The sequence below is a fragment of the Corvus cornix genome, chromosome 5, assembly GCF_000738735.6.
Source record: "Corvus cornix cornix isolate S_Up_H32 chromosome 5, ASM73873v5, whole genome shotgun sequence".
NCBI classification, from domain to species: Eukaryota; Metazoa; Chordata; class Aves; order Passeriformes; family Corvidae; genus Corvus; species Corvus cornix.
Genome location: NC_046335.1, coordinates 36,578,542 through 36,605,390, shown reverse-complemented (window position 1 = coordinate 36,605,390; position 26,849 = coordinate 36,578,542). Strand labels below are relative to the sequence as shown.

Here is a 26,849-nt window from a genome sequence, read left to right as displayed (position 1 = left end):
GGGACCTCTGTCCCCTGCGGGAGCGCAGCAGGGCTGTCACCCCTGGGCTCCGCTCAGTGACAGTAGGAAACAGTGGATGTGTCCCGTGCCTAGGTGAGTACGGCATTCGAAGGGAAGCCTTCCCGCTCTCACTGGTTATTCCTTACTGCAGGCAGGACTCTCGAGCCTCGTGAGGCCACGGAGCGGGCGCTCCTCGGTGGGTGCCATCATCGCACAACAGCCCACAGGACTCGTTTGTAGGCCACAGTGTCAGCCTAGAGCCCGGATCCATCTGGCAGACCAACAGCTAGGAGAGACCTGTTCTGTGGGAAGGAGGAAGGACAGATTTGCTGTGCTCACAGTAGCTTGTATGAAGTGAGTAAAAACACCGTAGTGTTTCCCTCGTGTGAAGTTTCCTTAAGCAGGAAAAAAAAAAAAAGTGCCTTTATTTCCCTACTGCCAGCCAGATAAGAAGACAGCGTGAATAATTTAAGCCCTTTCTTCATTCATAACAAGGAGATCATAGTTGAAGAGTAGGGTTAGGAAACAGTATCTCCTACTGCTACTTTATGAAAAGGAAGATTTTAGCGCTGATAGTTTATAGTTGAGTTACCCAGAAGTGGGAGCTGTGAACCAAACCTAGCAATGAACCCAAACAGTTGCGAGTTGCTCAGTGTCAGCTTCAGGAAGATGCTTCTTCCCTCGCAAAGGGAACTGCCTCAAGCAGCGGGCCACCAGTCATAGCGGTGTGGATAAACACTGGTGATAAGCATATGCTTCTCTATATGTAGTGAATGCATATGCGTATTATGTGTCCTAACAATTGAAGCAGTTAATAACAAAGCTGATAGACTGAAGAAATGTTCATTTTGTGAATAGAAATGAACCAATGTTGATGGTAATAGGTGGAAAGAGTTGCGCCTTTTTTCCACAATAGTATATCTTTACCTGGGTTACAAAATGGAGTTACAAGTTTTGCTTACCTTTAAAAGGCACTTACAATTTCTCAGATGGAAAATATTCTACTGAAACTACATATTCTTTCAAATCTGTCTTAAAGGCAAATTGCAAAGGTGACAGTTATTCTAGGATAAACAGCTCTTCTTATGCAGCAAACAAATAATTTTTTTTTCACGTTCACTCTAAAGTAGACAGTGTTTTTCCTCCGAGATTATAACTGAAGGTAGATAAATATCCTAGCCACCTCTTATTTTAAGTAAATAAGTTTTGCCAACAAAACTTGCTGTATGCTAAATGTAATGAGGAGCTTGTGAATATGAATCTGTCTGTGAAGTGTTTTATTGTTCCCCAAATAATTGACATGTTGCCTGAGGTGTACAATTCTCAGGAGAATTTTCTGATTCAATTAAAGAGAACAGAAAGGCCTTAACAAACTTGTTTATCTGGTTTGTCTGTTTACCTGTTCATTGCAGATCCACAGGGCATAGTTTCTCTCATCACTTTGGAACTTCACAAGTTAATTCATTATCTAATACAATGGACATGCATATTATCATGGGAATCACACCAGGTGTACACGTCTTCTTAGCTCACTGAAAGCTTTAAAAGACCAAAGAGCCTTTCCTTCATCATCAGTTAAAGTACAGTGATCTGTAAGTTTCCAAATTGCCATGTGATCTTCATAAGCAGACAAAACCCGAATGGTTCAAATAGAAGTCAAGCAGGGAATAAAATAAACTAAAACTGAGACTTTTCAAAGGGAAAATCTGTTTCCACTTATGTGAAGGAAGTCCTTACAGAAAAGATCTAATCTTTTTTAACTCACTGCTCCAGAAATACACCAAGAAGTTCTTCAATGCTTTCTGTTCTACTATTTTAGGTTCAGAGATGTTGGTAAGTATAACGGATACCAGCACTTCCTCTGTCAGTGCAAACTTGCAGAATATCTTTACCACACACCAAAGTATCCCAAACAACCAAACCCAAAAAACCACCAGCACATTAAAATCTCTATGTAAATATGAATATGAAATTGAGCTACTCTAGTTTCTTCTATTTTTTCTTTCTCTCCCCCATTTTTTTTGATAGTACACATAGTTTAGCGTAGATGCAATGTGTTTATTTCCCTTGGGGGAAGTTACCCTGAGCCAAAAACTGTCCTATGCCCTTTCATCAGCTCTTACATTGTTAGCTGTAGTTGGCTATCTCAATGTAAAAATGTGTCTCTTTTTGTAGCTGTTAGTCAGCAGCTGTAAACCACAGCAGATGGGCACCTCTGTGTTTGTTCTGGAGATTTTTAAGTATCTCAGGTGGTGCAAAATAAATCAGTAAAGCAAACTGTCCTGGTTTCAGATGGGATAGAAGTAATTTTCTTTATAGTAACTGGTACAGAGCTGGATTTAGTATGAGAATAATGTTGACAGCAGGCAGATGTTTTAGTTGGTTTTGAGTTGTTCTTACTATAAATCAAGGATGTTTCAGCTTCCTGTGCTCTGCTAGTGAGGAGGTGCCCAAGAATGGAGGGGAACACGGCCAGGACAGCTGGCCCAAACTGTCCAAAGGGATATTTCATACCACAGAACATCATGCCCAGTATATTAATAGGGAAGGAGTTGGCCATGAGGAACCAATGGCTGCTGGGGGACAGGCTGGGCATTGGTCAGTGGGTGGTAAACAATTGTATTGTGCATCACTTATTTCTCTTGGGTTTTATTTCTCTCTCCTTTTCATTGCAATTAGTAGTAGTAGTAGCGACTAATGATTATTATCTTTTATATTTTCTTTCAATTATTAAAATTGTTTGTATCTCAGCCCATGAAGTTTGCCTTTTCTATCCACTTTTTTTCTCACTGGTGCAGGGGTGGGGGAATGAGCAAGCAGCTGCTGGGACTCAGTTGCTACCTGGGATTAAACCACAACAGAGCGTGTTGTCTTAATTCAATCCTAAATGTCTCACTTGGCTATAGACTGCAAGAAGAAAAGTACTGCACACCAAGACTCTGAAGTTAGAGAGCAGGAGGATTACTGTCAGAAATTACTCTGAATTCCAAAGGCTTGCCAGGCCAAACTTTATTATAACCACATAGTTGCTAGGGAAAGATGTGAACCAAAAATTTAGTTGGGCTGGTATGTGCATGGCAATGAATACAATTTTCTAATAAGTTTGACGGTATGAAAAGCAATCCCCAGTCATGTAAAGATATTCTTACATCTTAATATAGATATTTTTTCTATTTAATAATTATAAATATGATGCATAATTTATTAAGATTGAATATAATAAGTATTAAATCATGTAATGAGGCAATAAATAGAACTGGTCTAAGTTTAAAAAAAATAAATAAACAAGCCTGTAAAGACCAAAGTGACAGCAAACTGTTTCTGGGCCCAACTAGACACAGCTCTATCTTTTATTATTTTTACATTTAAAAAAGAACAGAGAATGAGAAAATACCCACATATAAACTTCTAATATCTTTTTTGTTTGAAGAAATAGATCAGACCATCCAGAGACGTCTATAGATGGAACACAACTTTCTAGTGCTTGCAACTTCTGCTTCCATAGGCTGCATGAGGTATAGCAATGAAAAAATAAGTTTGCTTTCCTAGAAGTCTTCTTTTTTGTGGGGTAAGGGAGATGTGAGAATTTTCATCAATAGTTTTTGTCTGAAAGGAATGATCTAATTTTTTTTCAAGGAATGTTTAAAAATTTAAACCTGCACCTATACACAAACATATGCATATGTCTGTGATGGAGAAGGGCAGCATGATTATCAATGTGCAAGAACTTCTGAACTCTGCTGTTACTTTCTTCAAATAAGCATGTATGGGAGTAGATGACTCATCCTGTAAAGTCCAGACTCATTGGTTTCAAGCACTTCCATTGGAACTTCCTTGCCTGGACTTTGGGGTCTTGGAGTTATTTATTTATTTCTGTTTGAGTCAGAAGTTCTGAATAATGTTTCTACTTAGCTGATTACAGAAGTAGAAGAAAAAGCTCCAGAAAAATTTTTGGGCAGTCAGATGTCAGGAAAAAAAGAGAGAGAAAGAAAGAAAAAATAAAAGGAGAATATAGATAGCAGGATGACCAGACTTAATAGAGATGGAAAATTCACAGGTTTGTTTAGTCAGTAAGTTAACATACACCAACTCCTAGAATTGAAAAATTGTTGAAAATTGTAACTAAAATTCATATATAAATGGAGGTGGAAACAATGCTTTCACTGAAGAGTAGAAAGGCAAACACATTTGATACGTTCACATTTCTGGCAAAAGTCAAGTAGCAAAGGAAGTATCAGCCAAAGATGAGAAAGCTCCTACCTAGTTTTGTAGATGTTTAAACAGGTATCTAGTTAATAGCAAATGAAAAGTCGCAGACCTTGAGACATTTAGTTCAACCCTTTTTCCAGGGATGGACCAACTGTCCTCCTACAACACTCCTGGACAGTGTTTGTCAACCTGTTCCAAAAGTACTTTGTTGGAAAATAAGGGGTTTCTTATGGGCTATTTTGCTATTCTCACTAAAATAATTATTTCACCCATTATTCTCCTCATATCCTATCACCAAAGGAATTTATTCCTTTCCTCTGTGCAACTACCTATAAAACTATTTGAACGCTGTTTTCACCTCTCACCATCAGTCTTCTCTACACTAAAGCATCTGAGTTCCTTCAGTCTTTTTTCACAAATCATGATTTCTCAACACTGTCAACAAGCATGAAGTCACCAGTCAAGGGACAGATGGAAAAGCTCTAAGAGCACTGTGTCTGTCTTCTGGCTTTTGTCTATTTGACAGCTTCAGAAACTCCCTTGAGTTTATTCTTTTTTCTTTCTTATTAACTGTCTTTTCTTTCCAAAAGGATCTCTAATTCCCTATAAGATGTCCTGAGTAATATTGTTCAGTTTACATGACGTCTAGAGAAAAATAGCATCAACATCAGGTTTATAGTAAGCTGAGAATAGGTACTGATTAGTTTAGGAGGTCTCTTCAAGGAGAAATGTGACAGCGTATGTCTGACTACTTTGCTAGGGGAGGAAGGGTCAGTTGATAGTGTAGCACACCAAAGTATTGATGCTATGAGATGTGGAATTAAAAAAGGAAAATTTTACTTCATTATGTAAAGAGAATTCTGTTGCCAGGCCTCATAATAGGTGTGTAATTCCATTCTGTAAAAGGCTTCCTGATACCTGGCTTGTGAGGATAAGATCCATAGTCAATAAGGTACAAAAGTGAAAAGCAAGATTGCTGCATGGTCTAATTATGATTAAGGTGGTAAAAATGGATTCTAGTCTTCAGAAAGAAGTTACAGCCAAGATGAAAGTTTTAGGTTACCAACCAATTTAAAATACATGTTCACTTCCAGCTGTGCTATAGACTGCTCGTCTGATTTTAAGGTGAATACACTATTTCTTGTGCCTTAGTTTTCCATTTGTAATGACTCACCATGAGTCATGAGTGGATGACTCAGAGACTGTGGACAGTACAGCTCCTATGGATTGAAATCAGAGCCAGCCTGGCAGGTACTTCCATGGATTTTCCTGCAATACACAGGACCCTGAATGACAAGCTGTATATGTGCAGTGCAGTTCATGTAGGTCTGCTATAATTTCCTTTTTGCCTGAGACTGATTTCAGCATCCATATTGTTATAACCTTTACACATCTGAAAAATGTAGTACTTCTTTTTCTGATGTGTTTAATCTGTGATGTTCTTCAGGCAATTAGATGAGCTACAGTTATAGTATTCATATTTTTCATGGAACATAGTACAGTGGGTCTTCTGGTACAACTGTAGTACAGTGTAGAGCTGTAGTTGTAAAAAAATATAACTGACTTAGTTTTCAATAAGCTTTGTGTCATTTTAATGTACAAACTCTGTCCTTTTAAATTATTGCATATTGCCATTACTCCATGCCTTTGTGTTTTGACATTCCCTCTGCCAACTCTGCAATTCCATAAGACTTTCAGATGTTATGACTTAACTTAGGTATCTTTATCTGGTAAAACAACCATAATCATCTAAATACCACTATATTTCCTCCCTAAAAGTTAAAAAATGTAATTGAGAAATGAATGTTCTTCAAAGACTCAGTTGCTTCTATTTGCTTAATAACTTAGGTCTCTCAGTATCTACCATGTGGTTCACAATTTTACAAAAGCCAAAAAAAGCAGATGGTTGCTCATGCCCTCTCCCCATTACAACATATCAGTGAGAATATCTTCCTGAATATGGACTTGCCCCAGATCAGAAGGAAAAGTTGTACAGTACTTGCTTCCATCAGATTCACCAAGTGTTTCCAGTTTCAGTCCAGTACTCAAAAATCTTCGATCATTAGTTGTCATTTACATTAAATACAAGGTGAAATGAAAAGCCATCCAAATATAAAAATAAAACATTAATTTTTGGAAACTAGATGTAAAATTAAACTTTGCATCATCCCAACTAGTTATTTCATTACACTGATTCATAACACATCTGTCCTTGCCTGTGGACTTATATATGAATGGTACTAAATAGATAAGTAATTAGGCAAACACTTTAAATTTACCTTAAATTCAGAGGCTAAATTTACCTCTTTCGGATCCAAAACAATAGCACAGCAATCTCCACTGTTAGCAGGAAAATGTATGACCTCTTTCTATACCGCTGGGTGATAGATGCAATCCCCATGTGCAACCACTCCTGCAAGTTACAAAATGCTACTCCATGGTCGTGATGTCCAGGTTTCCCAAAGGTCTGCAAGAAAAGTGCATCATGGTTAATTATAGACTGCTATAACACAGAACTAATTTCTGAATAATTCAACTTTTGATACTACATTTGCAGCTGAAGCCATTTCCAAAAATGAGATGGAACAAAGAATACAGCACTGACCTCTAATTGCATTAAGATTGGATTTAAGTAATTTCTTACAATGAGGCATTCTTGAGCTTCCATTAGCTGTGAGAATGACCTCTAATCTCTCTAATTTAAAAAAAAAAAAAAAAAGCTTCTTGCGCTGTACTGTAGAAAAAGCCTTCCTACAGCAGCACTGCCATCTCCTGCTTGCTTGCTTCCATGCATGTGAGTACGAGGTTTGTGTTGGAAAGCTGCCACGGGGAAGGTGCAGTTTTCTGCTACTAGGTAACTGAGGCAGTAACACTTTCTAATACTCAGGGATAGCACGTTTGGAGTTCTGCAGATGGGGAGAGTTTTCACAAGTGGTCTTTAAGCATAGAAAAGGACTTCAGCCATTTGTCCAGGATTTCTGATATATCACATCCCAGCCAGAACAAAATGTGTACATTTGTGTACTTGTGCTGTAGCCAAGGAATACATTATACCTGTTGAATATGCTTCTGTAGAGTTGATCTGTACACACATAGATGTTTGAACAGATCTAACATATTCCCTGTGGTCTGCACCACTGCTGCAAGTCCAAAGCATGAACGACTCATGTGCACAGGATTAATTCAGTGCAGTTGGGGTGTATTTGATCATATGCAAGCATTTGTGTGGTCCATATGCAGTAGGTCCAACAGGTCCCAGATGTATCACATATGCTCTGAATCACTAGGACACCGGCGAGATAGAGCCAGTGTACTGCCAGAATACAGAGTTAGAATCACATTCATATCAGGGTTTATTGCTCATCATAAGTTTGGAGAGGACAGTTTACACTTCTGAGCATTTTAATACACATTTACAATGCCTGGTGCAGGGTCCCTTGCAGTCAGTCATGTGCCCACTGAACTCTCTGCTGTGCCAAGGTGTTACAGGTACAGACGCTATTGCTCAAACCTGCTCCTGCTTAGGGATTTAGTTCTGGTACCAACATCACTTCTAACTTGACCAAGCATTGCTGCAGAGTCAGTGTGTTGCCACCACTGTTTCCATTTCAAACCAGCCATGTCTGGCCCACAAATTGCTACATGCTAGGCTCAGAAATGCCAAGGACATGATACTTTTGCTTCTGGCTTGGAAGAGAGCTAGATAAGAGACTAGGACAGAGGTTTCTACTAGATTGTTCTTCAGTCTGGAAAGCTTCCCAAACCAGAACCTACCGTGAATCATGCAGGATGATTCAATTGCTCTTGGTTACTTGAATTCTTTTCTTGGACAGTCACATTCAATACACAGAGAACAGAAAATTCTATCCAAAGCAAAAAAAACCGGAGTGATGGGTAAGGAACATAATAGTGGATATAAATGATAGTTGTGTAAGATAGATTTTCCCTTCCCACAGAATCACAAAGTTTCATTATTCTCATTCTTCTCTCCTTTGGAGGCATATTTATTGTTAAGTACAAATTAAGAGATATTGAAGACATTAGCAGGCACTGAAAAACAGTCTCTGTTGCTTACTAGCCCAAATCTCCAGCAGGGTAAAAAGGTAGAAGAAAGTCATATAAACCATTTTGTTGGTGAGATCTCAGTTCACACTCTAAGTGGCCTGTTTTGCAGGCTTTAATCTGGTGGCATAAGACCCTTGAAATAAATCTCTTAGCTACGATTAGAGATGAAAGAGAGATTAGCACAGGCAGGAGAGTTGAAGTGGTTTTCGCCATCTCCACTGGTGAGTCAGTGTCAAGACAGAGCCACGACAGAGACATCGAGAAATCAGTATTTCAGTCATCCTCAAAATGTCCAATTCACATATTGTCTCCCTTGTATTCAGCAAGTTACCAGTTTCAAGACCCTGTTCAGTCCTCTGAAGCAGGTTAGTGGTTTCTTTTACAATATCACAAATAGCAATGTGTGTTTAGCTAAAATGGCACATTTTAGCAAAATCAGTAAGATAAGATGTGGTTTGTTTATGACTAAATCGCCAAATTTCTTTGAACAATTCGTATCTAATATGTAAATGTTATAAATAAATAGCTGTGCCATGCCTTGTTCAATGTAGTCAGGAGAATTTGATAGCAAAGGACCATCTAGGTGACATCTTGAAAGCATTGTATGGTGATGGAAGCTGTGTTTTAAGTTAGGTAAGCTTGCATTAGACAAGGAAAGCTTGAGAACAGTATTGATATTATGGGAGAGATTTCCACATTTATTTGGCTTCTTTTGTTGAAAGAAGTATTTCTCCCTTTATAGAATAAAATCCGGTTTACTCTCCCATAGCCAGGGAAAACATGTCTGTGTGAATAAGATTCATAACTTTGGAGTGGCTCACGTGAAAAGCATCCTAAGAACTTTGACAGAGGTGTTATTTCCACTGAAGTGCTGGGAGCAATTGTGGCTTTACAGTAGCCTGCTGCCAAACACGACTTGGAGAAGAACAGACTAACACTTACAGCTCATAACTGCACTTCTGTTCTTTCAGCTGGAAAAACTTTTTCCATGGGGCTCAAAAAATTATACTATGCAGCTGTGTGTGTGTGTGTGTGTTGCAATACATCTCATGCTAATAAATGTATTCAATACTTTATTAAACAGGGAAATAATAATGTTATGGTGTATTTACAAAATTCATTATTATGTGAAGAGAGTCTTCTTATCTGAAATAAATTCAGTAAACTGTTAGCATAGGTGAAAATAATCTTAAGTATCCATGTAGAAGGTAGGAACAAGGAACAGAACAGATAACTTGTTCTTCTGCCCCAGACTCAATGCATTCAAGGTTTCATGAGAAGCACAGTGTCTCCAAAGATCAATCCCAAGCATATCAGTGACCGCCAGGGTCAGTCAACAAGTGGTTATTGAACTACAACAACCAGTCATTCCATCCCTTTCCTCTGGCACTAGGAAATCACAGAGCTTATGCTGCTGGAGGGCTGTGGCGCAGGTAGCACTGTTAGATAAATGTCAATATTCCATGAAATCTGATCTTACAACAACACTAAAACTTCACAAAGGAAGCTGAAAATACCTCATGAGAATTTCTGGAGACAAGGAATTGCTAGGAGAATTTTTCTTTCAGAGAAATTTTTTACTTTTTTTTAACTTCAGGCACCTGAAAATTGGGATTGAGCTATATCAGAATACCTATATGAGATTGAATGTATCCCTGCTTATGGAACTCAGCTTGAAATTTCTTTAAGGTTAGAATATGAGAGTCTCAAATCTACATCTTCCAAAATCAACAATGCCTCTGGAGTAGATTAATTTTACATAGAGTAGAACTGTTTACAACTTTTGTCCAAATGTTAAAACAAAGTGTGTTTAGCAAGTAGGGTGTTTTCAGTGACACTGTAACTAAATGTGTGCTGAACAATTTAGAGACATTGTTCAAACATGTACATGTGTTTCACAGAAACAAGCAGTGAGTGATGAATTCATATTTGCCTACTATTGAACATGAACTGTGTATCAGCAATCAGGAGATTTCACAACAGATTGTCTCTGTTGTGAGCTCTGAGACCTGAGAATCAGGGGCAAATAAATCTATTAGCAGCCATCATTTACAGCTATTTAAGGTCAAGTCACGAACTGCTTAACTGGTGAAGCAATCAAAGATACTATCTCCAGGCTTAGCAGGCAGGCTGTCAGCTGAATTCATAGGGAGGCTTAATTCTGTACCAGCAGAGCATGATCTCTTCAAATGAGGTTTGAACAATACTGGAGAAGAATAGTGTGAAGCGAGTGTTGTAATTTTATAAATTACTATTCTCTGGACATCTCTGTAAGGTGTCTATCATCTATATGATTATCACAATATGATCACAGTCAATATTCAGCCACAATTGATAACCAGCCTTAATCATTAAAGTTAGGACCCTGTTTTTAAACTCAGAAAGCTGCTGGCCTCCACACCTTTGGAGACAGACTGGTAAAGAAAAATATTGCACATTTTGCACACTATTCTCTGTATTGTACAAAAGAACCCACAGAGCTGAATAGCTTTGAGGGGGATTAGTTTTCTCTGTAAATGCAGGAGAAAATAAATGCAACTTGAAATAATTAGATCTCACAGGCCTTAAAATCATAATGCATCAAGATATTTAACCATATCCTAATGTGAATCACACAACCTATTCCTTGCCTGTACAAATAGAATTGATTCCTTCAGATGTAAACACATGAAGACACTGGGATTCCATTACCTTTTTAAACTGCACTCTGCAACAATCTGCTTACCCAATGTTAAGCTTCACTGCAGCTGGGGATCCTTTAGCAGGTCAGTGTAACCCTACTTCTGTCCAGCTTGTCTGTCTGCAGGTATTCTTCATGCTGTTTCAGCTGATACAAGTTTTATTTAGTAATACCATCCACTGACTTAGAAAATTATTATGCCGCTTATACATGTCTATTTCCCGAGACTTGCAGAATTACACTTTACTGTTTATAAATGCCATTGTCTTAGTGGAATAAAATGACTAAAATTATATAACACAGAGTTGTACAGTATAAAATCACTCTGATGAGAGTTGCTAAATTAGGAACAAGACAAGCAAGATTTCTGGAGAGGAAAGAAAAAAAAGAAGGCTGTATATATGTATGCTTGTTTTATTTAATCAACTTTTGAACACAAACCTGACCATAACACAGGAATCTAAGAATAATAAATACCTATGATTGTCAAAAACCAGGCAACAAGTAGAAGGGAAAGACATTGGGAGTCGTCTGAAGGGAAAGACAGCAGACCACATTTTGGATATCAGAAGGTCTGCATAGAAAATTGGTCTTGACAAAACTTCATAGGAATCCAGAGTCACTGTTTGTACAATTTACTTATTTTTAAGCAAATTGTTCTAGTTGGTCCTTAGAATTTTTAAGTGATTCACAATGTTATGAAATTTAAGCAATAAATTTCATTGGGGCACTCACTTGGCAGGACTCAGAGTGCGTGAGGCTGTACAGGAAGTTCTTTTGTAGGCTCTATAAATACCTAGTCAAACAGACAGTAATCTCTCTCTCTCTCTTCTTCAGATTTCTACTGCGTGCCTTGGATCCATGCTCCTAATCAGCTTACAAGCTTCTCTTGACCTGTGCTTCTTTTCCTAATGCACATCTGACTATGGCTGTCCTCAAAGTCAAATTCACCAAAACCAAGAGGGATAAATTGGCTCAGGTCTTATGGATCCTCAACTGGGTTTCTGTAGTGAGTGGGATCATTCTCTTCAGTCTTGGCCTCTTTCTGAAAATAGAGATCAAGAAGCGCAATGAAGTGATGGCAAAAGGGGACATTAACTCTGTCCCCAACATGCTGATCTCTGTAGGGGTCATAGCATGTATCATCAACTTTCTGGGTGGCAAAATCTGCTACGACTGCTCAGATGCAAACAAGTTCTCTCGATGGAAACTAGTAATGCTGCCATACATTGTATGTACCTTCTGTTTTACCTTCTGCATCCTGGTGGGTGCTCTTATGTGCTATACCATGAGGAATGAGCTGGAAGAGTCTCTCTATCTGGGACTGAGGGATGCCATTAAGTTCTATAAAGACACAGACATACCTGGACGATGTTTCTTAAAGAAAATAGTGGATTTGTTACAAATTGGATTCCGTTGCTGTGGAAACAATGGCTTTAGAGACTGGTTTGAAATTCAGTGGGTATCTCCTCGTTATCTGAATATGGCTTCCAAGGAGGTTCTGGAGTAAGTATTTATCAGTCATAACAAAAAATTCTAGGAGAAAAACTCTTTTGAGATGGAAAGCCCTTTTTTCTGGACCTTTGTATCTTAATTTTAAAAATATTGAATGACCAGGTTACTCACAAAATATGCTAAATACATGCACAATCAAAAGCTACCTTTTTCTAAGCCTTTAGGGATGCTAAGCAAAGCTAAGATGTATCTCCTTTTTCAGCGTGGTGAATTAGCTACCCCAAAATTTTAATTTCAGTTATAGTGAGCTGATAACTGTAAGAAAAAAAGGATTGTACTAGCAGTACATTGCACAGTCAATTCTAAGCACTGGAAGACCCTTGTTCAAGGTATTAGACTTTGCAATCCCAGGTTCAAATCTGTATGTTCACATGTGAGAAACCGCCAAACACCATGTAAACTGCATAAAACAGCAGAAATCCCCCTTTCTTTTTGGTGGTGGTGCTTCACATGATGTAGCAACTATGAAATTACACGCTCAAAAAGAAGAGTGGTAATACTTACAGACAAGGTAAAAATTAAAAACTTTCAAAAGTAGACAATCCAGTCTGTAATAATTCTTCTAAAGCTGAAAAAGGTCTTCACTGACAAGAGAGTAGTAGCTTTGTATTCCTAGGAAAGACAAATGCAAAGAGCTTGACTGGCATTTGTCAAATGCTGTGTTTTTGATCTAAAAAATCAGTGACAATAAAGTCAGGGGAAGGGAGGCTAAAGACCTTAATTTTACAGAATTCGCAACTTGAAACTGCCATCATAGCAAAGCGTATATAGAGAGCTACAAATACCAGAAGGCAGGACCTAGGAGAATACAAACAAGAGGGTATCAGCATACAGAAGATACTTGTCTGTGGAAATAAAGCTATACAAGCATTCTCAAGAGAGAAGTTAGAAAGTGCCACACGGAACAGTGTGGTCCAGAGCTGTTTTAAATCTTGGTTCTATGCTGAAAAGTGACATGACAACAAAGATGATCCCCAGGAATTTAAGCTTAGTGTGAAGTCAAAAGTAAATTATACTGCCTTTTATTTCTGTGAGACAGGCAGAAACAGTAATGTTTTACCCAGGGTCTTAATTAAGTCCTCTTTTCTTCTGCAGGGTCCCCTGTGCTCTGCCATTATTGTGAGAATACACTGTCAGTTAACCTTTGCCCCATTCAGGCAGAAGGTGACAGTGAAATGTGTGTGAGGAAAGTAATTTCTGAATTTCTTTTGCTGTGGATGGATTGGTTAGTTTCATCTTGATTGCCAGAATCCAAGGCAGTACTGTATAACCAAATTATACCATGACTTCCAAAAATATGACAGTGAAACATTTGATACGAAATCATTGGAAGAAAAGCCCAGCCAGTAATGTTCTGAAAGATGGAAAAGGAATCAAATCTTTCTTGGTTTCAGCTTTTACTGTATATCATTTAGTAGTTTGTAGATCAAGAGGCAAAGCAGGTGAGATCTGACATACCGTGAACTCAGATGTAACCTTTGCAAAACTGAACTTTTCACCTTCCTGCACAACCCTCTTCCCTCCCCTCTCTTCTACAGCTCTATTGCCAGCACCACAATGTGACAAGGCATGGAAACGGTCAGTGGGATTGGTAGGAACATGAGGCAGGTTACAGCAGTACAATCCTACCATTGCTTCAGCTGGGTAAAAATCATCTTTGCCCAAAAGCAAATTTTTGCTTTACAATACCGTAAAAACAACTTCGGATTGCAACAGCAAATAGCAGTGAATGTCTTGCTCCACAAGGTCTTTTACTGAGGTCCTCCCTTCTAACAGTACCAAGATGCTATTAAGTACCAAGATACAAATTAAATAATTTTAAAATTTGCCACTAGCAGAGGAAACACAGTGGCAGGAGGACATAACCTATGTCTGGAAACTGCTACTGTTGGCAGTAGAAAGAGAATTCCTCTTTATAACGTCAGGAAGAAAAAAAGTATTTAAACTGATGCTTGGGATCAAAAGAAAAGCTTAAGACCCAGTTTAAGAGATTGTATTTCAACCATCTTAGATGCTGTACTATATTGGGGTTATTAAATGTATACCATACCCTGAAATATTGAGGGCATTTTGCCAGCCCAGGTAAAAATCTTCCCTTTCACAATGTGCCAGTCTTCCTCTCCTCTGCAAGCTTTTTTTTCTCCTACCACATTGTAGCCTTCTAGTTTGTGCCTCTCTGGCTCCCTTCTCTTCCAGTGCCTGGTTCTGCCTATGCCCATAGCACGGCTCACACACTTCAGTCTACTTTCAGTGGATTATTTGGACTCTTTTGCATTGATTCCATTCTGTTGCCATCACCAGGGACATGATGGCCACAAAATGAAGAGCTAGACTTGAAAACGGAGAGGAATTCATGCCTATCGCGCTCCTAAGTGGGAAATGGCAGATGAACTTCCTGGCTTACTTAGAAAGATCATCGAGGAAGATGTTTTTGAGAGAATTTTAAATAAACAAAACACACTACAACCCAAATTAAAAGGAGAAAAAAAAAAAAGAGAAGGGGGCAAGGGGGAAGAAGAGGGGAAAAAAAAAAAAAAAAGGAGGTTGTTTTTACTAGGCTCGCAGCAATAAAATAAAAGCAATTATTCTGCCATCACAGCACTGACACAAATACTGAGCTTCCTAGCAGCTTATGTTTCATTTGAAGGTTAGATTTAGTCCCAAATTCCAGAACAAGACTGGACTGGATTTCCTTCCCTCTAATTTAGATCAGCTGCAGTGGAACAGAAAATTATTAGTTTGCAAACATTATTTGCAAAAATTATTGCAAATTTATCTGCAAACATTAATAAATTAATAAGTTTTGGAAAGTATTAAACTTGGCAATTGGTGAAAGCTGGATATCTAAGTGAAAATTTTCTTTTATGTATTCTGACCCCTTTACAAAGGGTAAAGGGCCTTGGACTTGATAAACCAGGGCATGGTTCTCACCCATGGGGCTGTCTCAGGAAATCAGCCTTTTGCAGTGAGCATGAAAATAGATGCATGCTTAGCGGCTGCTTCCCCAGGGGGTGACAGTGGCTCTCAACAGCTAAGATACTCTCCAGTTTCCGGAAAATCTCTTTCTCTGAAGCAAATGGATGTCAAGGATTCATTTAACTTCCAGAAAATCTTGTTTAATTTGAGACTGTGTTCTCGTCCCATCCTATGATTTTTTTTCTTATTCCTCTTTATCTTTCTTCTTTCCCCACTTGTTTTCCTTCTGATCTTATAGAGGAGGGAAAGGAATAATTTTTAGCAATAAATACATTTTTTAAAGTTACAGAAAGTAAAGTTACAAGAAGTAGAAACCCCTTTGTGAACTGGACTCAAAACATGTGCTGAGCCAGCTCTTGCAACAGGTACAGTGATGAAAGGCCAGCAGACAATCACCAGTAGTTCCTGTGGCATGCAAAGTCATTCTTGCATTAGGATGTCTCTCATGGAATGATTGTATTGAAAAATCAATCCCAAAGTAGTGAAACACAGGATTTCCAGGGACACAACTTCCATTAGAATTCCACCAAGATAAACAAGTTCAAAAATTGCCTTTAGTATTTTTAGCGCAAAGATACCTAAAAAGGCAACATCTCCATGAACACTGAACTCACACGTCTTGTGGCACAGAACCAAGAACCACATGAGGTACTGTGCTATACCACACTTCAATACAGCAAATCCAATATGCCATTTTTTTGCAGTAAGCAACTTTTCCTGTTGAAAGTATACCCTCATTTTCCTTTTGTTATGTTGGAAAGGCACACATTGCAGCACAGTTATTTCCTTTTCTAAAATCACAGGCACTGCCTGCTGCTGACACCACATTTGTAATGCCCAAACTTTGTCCTGTTGCAGCCGCCTGAAGAGCAACGTTGATGGGAAGTTCTTGGTGGATGGAGTCCCCTTCAGCTGCTGCAACCCCAGCTCCCCACGGCCCTGCATCCAGTACCAGCTGACAAACAACAGTGCTCACTACAACTACGATTTCCTGACAGAGGAGCTCAATATCTGGATGAAGGGCTGCAGAGAGGCCCTGCTGGATTACTACACCGGTATCATGAGATCCATTGGCATTGCAGCATTGCTTATTTGGTTGTTTGAGGTGAGTCTCACAAAAACAGTCTCTATCAGATTAATCAGTCTTCTGTCTCATTAAGAGCTCTCTAGGATGGGAAACGATGACGGCGTAACATATGAGAAGTGCCTCAGCATCCAGTACAAAGTCCACGAGCACTTCAGGAGTGTTGCAGGGTTTCCCTTAGTAAAGACAACTTTCCCAAAGTCCACAGAGCAGAAGTAAATCTTGTTGAGGATGAGAACTATCAGAAACCATATATATAAGTCTGTATATTTATAGAGCTTTTTCAATAGAATATAGCATATTCCCCTCATGCATTTATGGGATCAGATACAGGGTGATACATGCAGTGATACAACTGCAAGGAAATCTGGTGAGAAGGTCTGAGTGTTGTTTTAAGTCAGTTTTAACAAAAATATGAGCAGGTCTTTGGCTCAATGCATTAATTTTGTTTATAGTTAAAATTGAGCATTTTATTAATATCTCAAAGCCCCCTTTTTACATTACATAGTTTCACCATATAGACAGTATGTGCAATCATGGCATATTATCCTTTTAGAAGTAGATTAGGCTGCTGGTTATGCAAACAAAATAAGCGCATCACAGGCAAGCTATACACCTGCAAAGCTGCAGTCTTCCTGCTGACGTCTTAAAGAAAGTTCTCTGGATGTTGTCATCTCAAAGTAAAGCACCCCCCAATGGCACGGGCTCCAATACAGTTTTCTTACCTTTTTAATTTGTTTTGGTTTTCTTACTATTGCTCTATTGCATAAATATTAGTGCTGTAATTAAAGTAGTTCACAACAGTCCTCAGGCAGTGCTAGGTGGTGTGGTGGTGCCAGAAATAAAAGGGCTCTGAAACCATGTGAAAAGCTGCGAGCCAGCTCTCTGTGCTCCCTTAAATATTGACAGGCTGATCTTGATTCCAACAGAACTATGAAAGTGAGGCTTTTTCCTAAACTTAGACTTGAGCCTCTGCTATAGGCCATCCTTCTTAACTTTCATTCCTTGGCATGTAGGACACCTATGGCTTACTTAGGAATGATTAAACCTCCTTGGAGGAAATATTGATTTAATCAAGGTCAGTAGAAAAAAAATCCACTGACTACAATTTTTTCTTTCCCAGTGACTGATGGTTCCATTAATTGATCATCCATTCTACATCAATTAGTTGTAGTCTCCGAGGCTGCAAGGTTCCCGAGTCATTCTAGGTATTTATGTACTAATAACATGCAAGGGAGATTGTTACCTGAAGAATGAAGAGAGAATCAATCCATCTCTCCCTGCTATCTTTCTTTCTAAAAAAATGTAATTAATTGGAAGAATGGTTAGATACATTGCTAGGATAGAGAGTGTCTGCTTTACTCAGTTACGAAGCCTGTAAATACACAAGTCAGAAAACTGACTTAGTGACAGGACTGAGGTTGCAATTTCAACTGTTTAACCATTAACTGTTTCTTACAGCTCTCTGTACTTATTGGTGTCCGGTACCTACAAACAGCCATGAAGAATGTCCTTCTGCTAGGAGATCTGGAGGGTGAATCAGATGGTTGGTTACTAGAAAATAGTTTTGTGGAAACTGCCAAATACAACATTAACATCATTAAGAACCTCGGCAAAGCCAACCAGATCTCCACTGTCTCAAGCATGAACGACCCCAACATTGACGTTCAAAACACAGAGTCTGGCAAAACCAATATTACAACAAAATCTATCCCTGCAGCTAGATAGGCAAATCTTCCAAGAAATGACATCACAAGTGTAGCTTCGCTCTATTACAGTCCTACAGTCACCAGATTTTATCTGGTGGGAGAAAAAAAAAGGTAGAAAAACTAGTAAAACTATTGAACAAACCACAGACTGGTGACAGCTCCAAAAATGCTAATACTTCTTTGGATGGATGTATTTTTACTTGTGAATTCCCTGATTCTCAACACTGCACAAAACTTAGGAATTTCTCCTGCTTTCTCTCCTTTACATACAGACTTCTATCATGGTCTGAATACACCAGAAAGATCATTATGCACAAGCATGTATTTCAGACAGGATGGGTCTACACATACTAACATAGAGATTCAGTTGAATAGGTACCAAAGAAGTTTTCATTACTGTCATTACACCTATAAAAGTCCCAGGAGCAGGGAAATTCCAAAAGAAATTATTACACTGGAAAAAAAAGATTCTTTACAAAAAAGAAAAGACAAAAACTGAAATGAAGACTCTATTGGTCCAAGCTAGGAAAGGGGAAATTTAAACAAAAGTATACATGTATTACAGCCTACAAGAACCCACCAGGTACGTGAAATTCAGGTGAAGGCAATAAAAGTTACCATAAACTTTTTCACTTATTTTTCCCAAAATGTCTGAAGCATCTTTTCATTTTCACCCCTCCAATAGTTTAGAGAAAGCTAGTTGCCCCACTTCCCTGAAAGTCAAAGGGTGATGCTGAAAGGAGTTCTCTGCCTAAGAAAACAAAATGCTAGCTTGTGCAGGGATATTTAAACTTCCAAGTAGCATGTGATAGCACAAGTTTAAAACCAAGTAGGTACTTTCTATAAAACAACTACTGACGATCCTAGATGCTTGAAAGCTCCTCGTTTCAAAAGAACTTACCACACTGATCCAGGGGTGGGAAGGTAAGGGTTTATTTGAAATCAGTGAAGGCAGACTGACTGACAGCTCTCCCATTACGCCCCTAGTACAACGCTCAGGAGCTTTGTCGATCCATGGAGTGAAAGCCTTCAATGCCCAAAACACCTGTAGTTACAGGATGCCCTATGACTGTAATTGATCATTAATAGTAAGCAGGAAAGAAGTACCAATACAAAACAGAGGTGAAAAGACCAAATAAAATACTTTACTTGTTACTGCTGTGAGTGCATTCTTTGCAGATAATCAAGTAAAAGAAATTTTATCACTGAAATATTTGAAACAGAACCATTCCTACTTTTGAAGCTGTGCAGAGTAACAGTAAAAATTTCTTTACCTCAATACTGTTGTATTCTATAACACTAGAAAAAGCAAAAAATATACTATAAGGATATATCGTAAATAAATTGTGCAGTGTAATATCTGTAGTGTAATTCAAGCAGGCTATGTGCATGACCATAATTTCAACTGGAATTCCTTCACTGCCTAACATGTTAGGCCTACACTTAAGTATGTTAAAAACCTTTCAAGGAACTAGATTTGTAAGCTGAGACTTCCTTCTACAAGCACTGTTAACTCTTCCCTTTGCACTCCACTTACCTGCATGCCTATTTTTTGTCTTCATTGCAATCACTTTGCCCAGTGGGGGATTAAAACTTAACTGGTGAGTAATTCCTCCAGCCATTTCTGAGAGCCAGAAGTACTTACCCAGCAGCTCTATAGTTAGCTGATACAGACTGGAAAAGAATGAATACAGAAAGTTGAAGTCCCTTGAGAGATCAAGGAGAAAGACAGTCATGTGTTGCAAACTACTCAGATTTTGCAACAGTATATGTTTTTTCTTTAAATGCAGTGTATTTTTTTTCAGATGAGTATGCAAAGTGCCACATGTGTCAGTCAATAGCAGTCACTTCCTCAACCCAATTTTATTTTATCTACTTTTTGGTAAAACAGTCCTAGACCTCAATAACTAAAACTTGCAGAATTAGAAGAACTGTGAGTTTACTCTTTTGATAGCTTTCTAGTTAATGGATTTGTCAAGAATCTGCTCTGAAAAAACAGATTTGGAAGGAAGAGTGAACTGATCATCCAGCCTCAGCATCTCTGTCAAGACACAGAAATGTCATCCAGCAGTTGCTGGAACACATTACCATGAAGAGCAGAGGTGTAAGTATCCAGCTACACAATTTTCTCTGGCCCCCACACAGCTCATTTACTCGCATATGAAGAAAACACATTTTACCATAAAAGACTAATTAGCATTTAGCACGTTAACCTTTGTCTCTCAGCCAACCGTCCCAAACTGCAAGAGCGGAATGTGATTGGTTTTGAAATTAACTTAGTTTCAGCATACATCTCACAGGGAACAGTCCTTGTCTGGCCTATTACCAGTAATTACTCAGTCATTAGATTGTTAATTTCTATCCTGTCTAGGCATTCAGAGTCTCCACCAATACAGATGCATTACAAAAAGATGATAGCTCGTTTCACAGTATCAGGATAAAATGTACTTTTGTTAATAAATGCTTTCTTCTTTGCTTTGTATTTATTGATTTCCTCACAACATGGAAGTGCTACATCCTACATATCCAGCTTCCTTTACAGCACCTGTCAGAATAGTTTTGGTTTCCTGCAGTATTTAACACCAGAGGCACTGGATCAAGGAAACAAACTCAGGCAGCAGCACAGACTGCATCTTTAATTCTCCATAATTTATAAAGACAGAGACAGCATTAGTGAGCCAGGCCTTTAAGCCAGGGCATCTGCTCAGATACAGAAATAAATACGATTTGAGGGACACTTATCCTGTTTGTTATTAATGCCTAATCCAGTCACAATTCATAACAATACAGCAAATTCCAGAGTAAGGAACTCACCTATGCACAAAACTATCTTCTTTATCAAGGTCTTAATTTAAAAAATAAAACAAGCACTGTAACGTTGAGTTTCTGGTGAAGGCACTATGAGAGTTTCTTTAGAAATTGCACATACAATGCTCTCCTTTAAAGCTTTCTGAGTGCCACTGAAAACACTTGCTCTACGTTGATCACAGAGAAAACACAGTAAGAAATTTAAACATGCAACACATTCAGGATTTTGTTAAAATGAACATAGCTCAAGCAGGAACTCTGGTACCTTGGGATGAGCATCTCAATACTTGTACCCAACGAGGCCAGTGTTACATTTCAAGCACAATTAAGGAGGAGAAGTAAGGTTCTGCATCTGCTGAAAAGACTAACCACACATCTTCACAAACATAGCAAGGACTTCAAATGATCATGAAATCCACAGCCCCCACTTTGTGCTTCAAAACATTTCGCTGTAGCTCATTCACTCAAGCATGAAGCCTGGAAACCTCCTAAAACTGTCTGATGGACTGTGAGTTGTTTGACAACCTGCACGTATACAGCACAAACCATACGCCTTTTTTTGACACTGATCTCATGAACAATAGTTACACAGAAATAAGAAGTCAGGTCCCATTTTAATGTCTATCGTTTAACTCTGTACCTGGTCTCTTACTCACCATTACACAAAATCACGTATATAATCTCTCAGAATTTCAGCTTGCTCTCCTTCAATGCAGATTTCCTTTACATAACTTCATTTTCATGTATGTTTTCGACTGTACTGAATGTAACTTCAGAGAAATGTAGCTAGGATTAGAAATAACTAGATTTGAGACACATGTAAGGAAGTGGATTTTCATCATTAGCCATTTTTTTTCTGTATCAACCTTCAAATTTAGCCTACCTGCAAAATACTGATAAAAACAAAGAAATGAGATTGTGCCACAGAAATGAAACAACTTCTATTTTTGATAAAGTATCTTTGAACACCTTGTCAATAGGTTAGAAGAATCTAAGTAACAACTTAAATGTTGTATTATGAATCTCAGTAGTTTACATTGGAGATTATTCAAGGTTGTTGTCTAGAAAATAAAGTGGATTTCAACCATAATGCAAGTATATAATGGCCAAAATTCTCCTCTAAATAACTTTGGACATTGAGATTTTTACTATGCAAGAAATAGTGATGCGGCTTTTTTCTTTTCTGCCTTAATTAACAGGATCCTTATTGTAATTTTCTTCAGAACAATTTTGCTAGTAGACTTCAATCTATCTACCTCTACCTTTTACCTTTCCAGGAATTGGTTCTTAAAAACCGTTTACTAAGAACAAACAAAGAGCAACACCATTAACACCCAAATGGTGCCCAAAGCTACAGCAAAGCAGTGAGGACATGATGACAAGCTGCAACATAAAAATGTGCAAGAAGTACTGGCCATTTCTATGTAGATGTCTTGACTGTTTGATTAGCTGTATAACAGAACATTTTTTTAAAAGTATGTATCACACAGCACATTAGACCAACACCACAAAGTTTCCCTTTCCAGAGGTTAAGTATCTGCCAAACAGCACAACCAGTACTTTGAGAAGATACAAAACCAGAATCACTCAACTAGATCAGTTTTAGGGCATGTAAAAATTAAACTCTGTACTTAAGATTTCTCTTAGAAAAGTAGGTAGACACTGCAGGAATTTGCATCTGTAAAATACTAGGATAAGTTTCGAGTGGAGTGTATCTTTACATAAGAAAAAGCATGCTACCATTCCTTACAGTATAATGATGATACAGCCTACAGGGATAACTGGTAGTTTACCAACTCTTCTCCTTTCCCATACTGACAGACACCATTATAGCGCTCTTGTAAAATGAACTGTGAGGTGTCAAAATGCCTTCAAATAAAAACTGAATAATCTACGAGAAGTTACTTTATTTCCTTTTTTTAAATATACATATACAAGATATTTTATTTCAAAAGCACAAGAACATTATACAAGTTTCAAATTTACATTTTTGCAATTTAAGATACCAGTATGTGCATTATCAAATAACTTCTGTCAGCTTGGATGGAACAGAAATAAGTGGCATAAGCATCTTGCAGTCACTAAATACAGATTATACTCACAGTGAACAAAACTGCATAGTAATTTATGAAATGAAAGATGACCATGCTAGTCAGTGAATGATATGGGAGCCCATTTGCTAAATTAGTATGTGCAAACGTACAGAAAGATGCAACTTTCCCCTCCCACTTCTTCAGCTACAAAGATTTCCAGAGCTTTAAACAAGCTCATCTGCTCTTACTCCTGTCCTTACATACTACAGTTCAGACAGAAAACAAAATGAAGTGATCTCACTGCATATTGGATAATGGAAATTTTGTATCAGTGAAGTGCAAGATAACTGAAAGTTTTTGATAACTTAATAGGTAAATATCAGAGGGAAACAGTAAGAAAATACAGGTTTGGTATCAATTTGCCAGTCTTAATTCAATATTTTTGTTGGCAAGCAGTGTTTTGATGACATAAAAATCACCAGTGCATGCAAGTTTTCATGACAGCTGTTCTAAATTCAGTATGTGTTTCAAACATGTTTTAGAGAAGACTAACAGAATTAATGTTTGTCTTCAAAGAGTTTAATATGCAGGTTTAAAATCTGACAGAATCAAAATAAGGAGAATGGTCTTAATTGCAAGAAACAGAATACCTGGAAAATAGACCAAAGCCAACTTTTTATATCACTGGGGAAGGATTACGGCAGAAGTTTTTAAAAACTATTTGAAACCAGAACAGTATTTAACGTCATTGGTATTCTATCTTTAAATTAGTTATGGTGCTGTTAAATGCACTCATACATACAAACTCAAAAAACATTAAAAAACCCCAGAAGAATGGTATTTAAATCTAAACCATTAATTGTGATTCTACTGTCTCTCATATAATTGTGACAAAACAAAAAAAATACATCATACAAAAACACACTCAGACATTTATTTGAAAACCTCTCCTTGAAAGCCTTATTAAAATGGCACAAAAGAATCCAAATAGCAAAGGGGCAGGGAAATTGAGGGTAGTGACGACTTCAAACTTTCACACGGAAATGGTAATTTCCTGGGAAAGAGTTTTTACCTGTCACATTACAAATTCTCTCATGTGTATTATGACTGAAATTCAGAAAACAGAAGAACAAACATTTAGAACTGAACCACAATCACATATCATTGAGAGAGAGTTTAATCACAATGTGCTATTAACTACTGAAGGGCAAAGAGACAGACTGAGCCACCTTTTTTCCCTTTTCTGCTCTACCTGGCATTGAACCACTGAACACGCCTCCCAAAACACACCATTTCATTTATGCAGACACCAAAACATGCTCCAAACAATAGTGGTAGAGGACGATGAGTGGAAAATCCCTCAAATATGGGCAAATTTATTTCTGATTCCAAAACTTGCTGCTTTTGGGCCTTGATTTTAGTCCAGTGATAGCTTTGAAGGCTGCTTACTTTACTGCAGTCTCTGGCTCTCATACAGCTTGCAGAGCTACACTACAACTACTTACCTGCAGAATTTTCACTTTTGATTCTTGGGGAAAATCTCAGAAGACAAACTGTAAAGGATGTAAAACTAACCACAACCTAGCCAAGTGGTGAAGCCCTAGACGTCTTATTGATATACATGAATGGAGGATAAATTCATTAGATAAAGTGCAGTTCTGGCAACACAAAAAGCACAGACTTAGGTTTTTGACAACAAGCAGGATGGTAATTCTCCCCATGCACTTTCTATACCACACCTCTCATTTAAAGAATTCATTAATTAAAACTCTTCATTAAATCCCAAAGTATAGCTGAATGTAAGCTTTATCAGTAAAACATATTCTTTATTATAACTGTTTCTGCAGATGACTAAAGACCTGGCACCACTTCCACTCCAGTATTATCTCAACATATTTAAAGCTTCACTAAGCTTGGGAAAAGAACCCAGGAAGAAAGTAAAGGAGGCTTTTCCTTGGCAACATCATTTAGATATGTTCTCAAGGCATGGAAGAGACAAATGTGGTGTGTGCTCTGAAGCTGTCCTCATGAAAACATGTGAAACAATTCAAACTTCTGAAAAAAATGGAAATATTTCTGGACCTGGATGTTCAGTAATAATTACAGAATGTGGTTTTCTTTTTTTTTTTTTTTTTGAAAGAAAAAAGAGGAAAATATATTATATGAGTTTCTGTTTCAATGTATCAGTTATACATCCAACCTAGAGAATCCATCAATTAATTGTCTGAACTACAGAAACCACTTGAGTAGATTTTTTACTGCCACCCTCCTTTTCTTTTCCAAAGCACTGCCAAAGGTAGAAGTTTTCACTAAAATCAAGAGACTCAGAGCAGCTGCCAGTTGAATCCAAAGAAGATCTGATTCGTTTCTTGGCTCCTCGCAATCTCCTCTATGATGCAGTGCTGCTGCCACAGCAGATGGAGCTTCCGGTAACGCTCCCAACATAAGTGCAGGGGATTGCCTCTTCTTCAGAGAAGAAAAGAAGAGAATTAGCATTATCAGAACAGCAACTGATAAACTGTCCAATTAATAGTCTAACATTAACACTAGACTAATTAGATACTTGTAGGAACACCAATCCCAACAAGTCTATTTGAAACGTAAAAAAATTTCTACTTGTGACAAGCAATGACTGCCATTTCTATTATGATATTTCAGCAATGGCAGTTGTCACATGTTTCTGATGAAATGCATACAAAACATTCTTGAGAAAAATAAGGCAGTTTAACAGTACCAAAAAACTGTATTTCCTCATAAACTACCCATTCCTGACTGGAAACTGCCATCAGTTCCCCAGGCCAAGACACGCATTACCTACAGTGCTGTACACACTGGACAGAAGAACGTGTTGTCCAGTAAGTGTAAGAAAGAAAGAGATACAGAAATGAAAATGTAGGAAGTCAAACATTTACTTACTTTAGACCTGGATCTGTTTCTCCATATTCATCCAAGTAGGGCGCAGGGTATAAGCAGCCCCTGGTTTTACCTTCAATGAGGACAACTTTGCACTCCCTGATTCTTAAAGAAAAGAATAGCTGCATTTAAAATACAACTCCAAGGAGGCTCTTCCCTTTTTGGTGAGCTTAACTTATGTCGAAGTAATGTTTCTTTATCTCAGACAAAAAGAATCAAATGCTTTGACAATGTTGTGAATTCTGTCCTTCTAATATTTCCCTTTATTCTTTAACACATTAAATTCTGGCTACTTACTTGAGAAACACGCAGACTCCAGCTCCACATTGAAGAGCATGAGAAGTACAGGCTCCCAACTCCTCCCCATTCACCAGCTCCTGACAGCAAGTATTCTGGGAACACAACATTGCCCCACAGAATAAACACAATACTGGGTGTTTTTGTTCATCATCAGAAGACCGTGGGCATCTAAAAGAAGTGTAACCAGCATGTCACAGTAGGAATGAAAACTTTAAAAGAAATGTTAACTGAAGTTAATGTTCCTTAAAAAACCCCAAAAAGATCATCCAACCAACTAAAAACCCCAAATCACAATCAAACAAAAACCTAAGAAATATTATGTCATAATCATTTCACATATCTGCCTTAGGTTGTGTTTTCACACTGCTTGAAATATTTTATCTGCAAGATATCTGCTTTGAGGAGGAGGTTGAACCAGATGATCAGCAGAAGTCCCTTCTGACCTGAATTATCCTATGATTCACTCTTCTCGGCATAAAACAGTGCCATCATCTGGGCTTGTTGTGTCCAGTGCAAAAATAATTTTCAGACTTACAGCCAAACTGAATGCACATTGC

General features: G+C 38.0%; 2 protein-coding genes across 3 annotated transcripts in view; one reads left to right on the top strand and one right to left on the bottom strand.

The window, feature by feature from the left end:
• Window positions 1-8,435: 8,435 nt before the first annotated feature.
• On the top strand, window positions 8,436-19,393 carry LOC104683169 (photoreceptor outer segment membrane glycoprotein 2). Its single transcript, XM_010389874.4, has 4 exons — window positions 8,436-8,639; window positions 11,792-12,460; window positions 16,304-16,550; window positions 17,991-19,393. The coding sequence occupies exons 2-4, from the start codon at window positions 11,880-11,882 to the stop codon at window positions 18,255-18,257; spliced, it is 1,095 nt and encodes a 364-aa protein (XP_010388176.1). The 5' UTR covers window positions 8,436-8,639; window positions 11,792-11,879; the 3' UTR covers window positions 18,258-19,393.
• Window positions 19,394-22,933: 3,540 nt separating this feature from the next.
• Window positions 22,934-26,849, bottom strand: part of UBR1 (ubiquitin protein ligase E3 component n-recognin 1) — a 65,728-nt gene continuing 61,812 nt past the window's right edge. For both annotated transcript variants that reach the window (XM_039552185.1, XM_039552186.1), the window contains exons 45-47: window positions 26,290-26,460; window positions 25,996-26,097; window positions 22,934-25,545 (exon numbers count right to left, since the gene is read on the bottom strand). In XM_039552185.1, coding sequence (XP_039408119.1) covers window positions 25,404-25,545; window positions 25,996-26,097; window positions 26,290-26,460 — 415 coding nt within the window. In that variant the 3' untranslated portion in view covers window positions 22,934-25,403. The remainder of the gene's footprint in view (window positions 25,546-25,995; window positions 26,098-26,289; window positions 26,461-26,849) is intronic.

Coding starts and splice junctions, on each gene's coding strand:
- LOC104683169 (XM_010389874.4), top strand. CDS start 11,880: ATGGCTGTCCTCAAAGTCAAATTCACCAAAACCAAGAGGGATAAATTG. Junction 12,461..16,303: donor GCTTCCAAGGAGGTTCTGGA/GTAAGTATTTAT, acceptor GTCCTGTTGCAG/CCGCCTGAAGAGCAACGTTG. Junction 16,551..17,990: donor TGCTTATTTGGTTGTTTGAG/GTGAGTCTCACA, acceptor TGTTTCTTACAG/CTCTCTGTACTTATTGGTGT.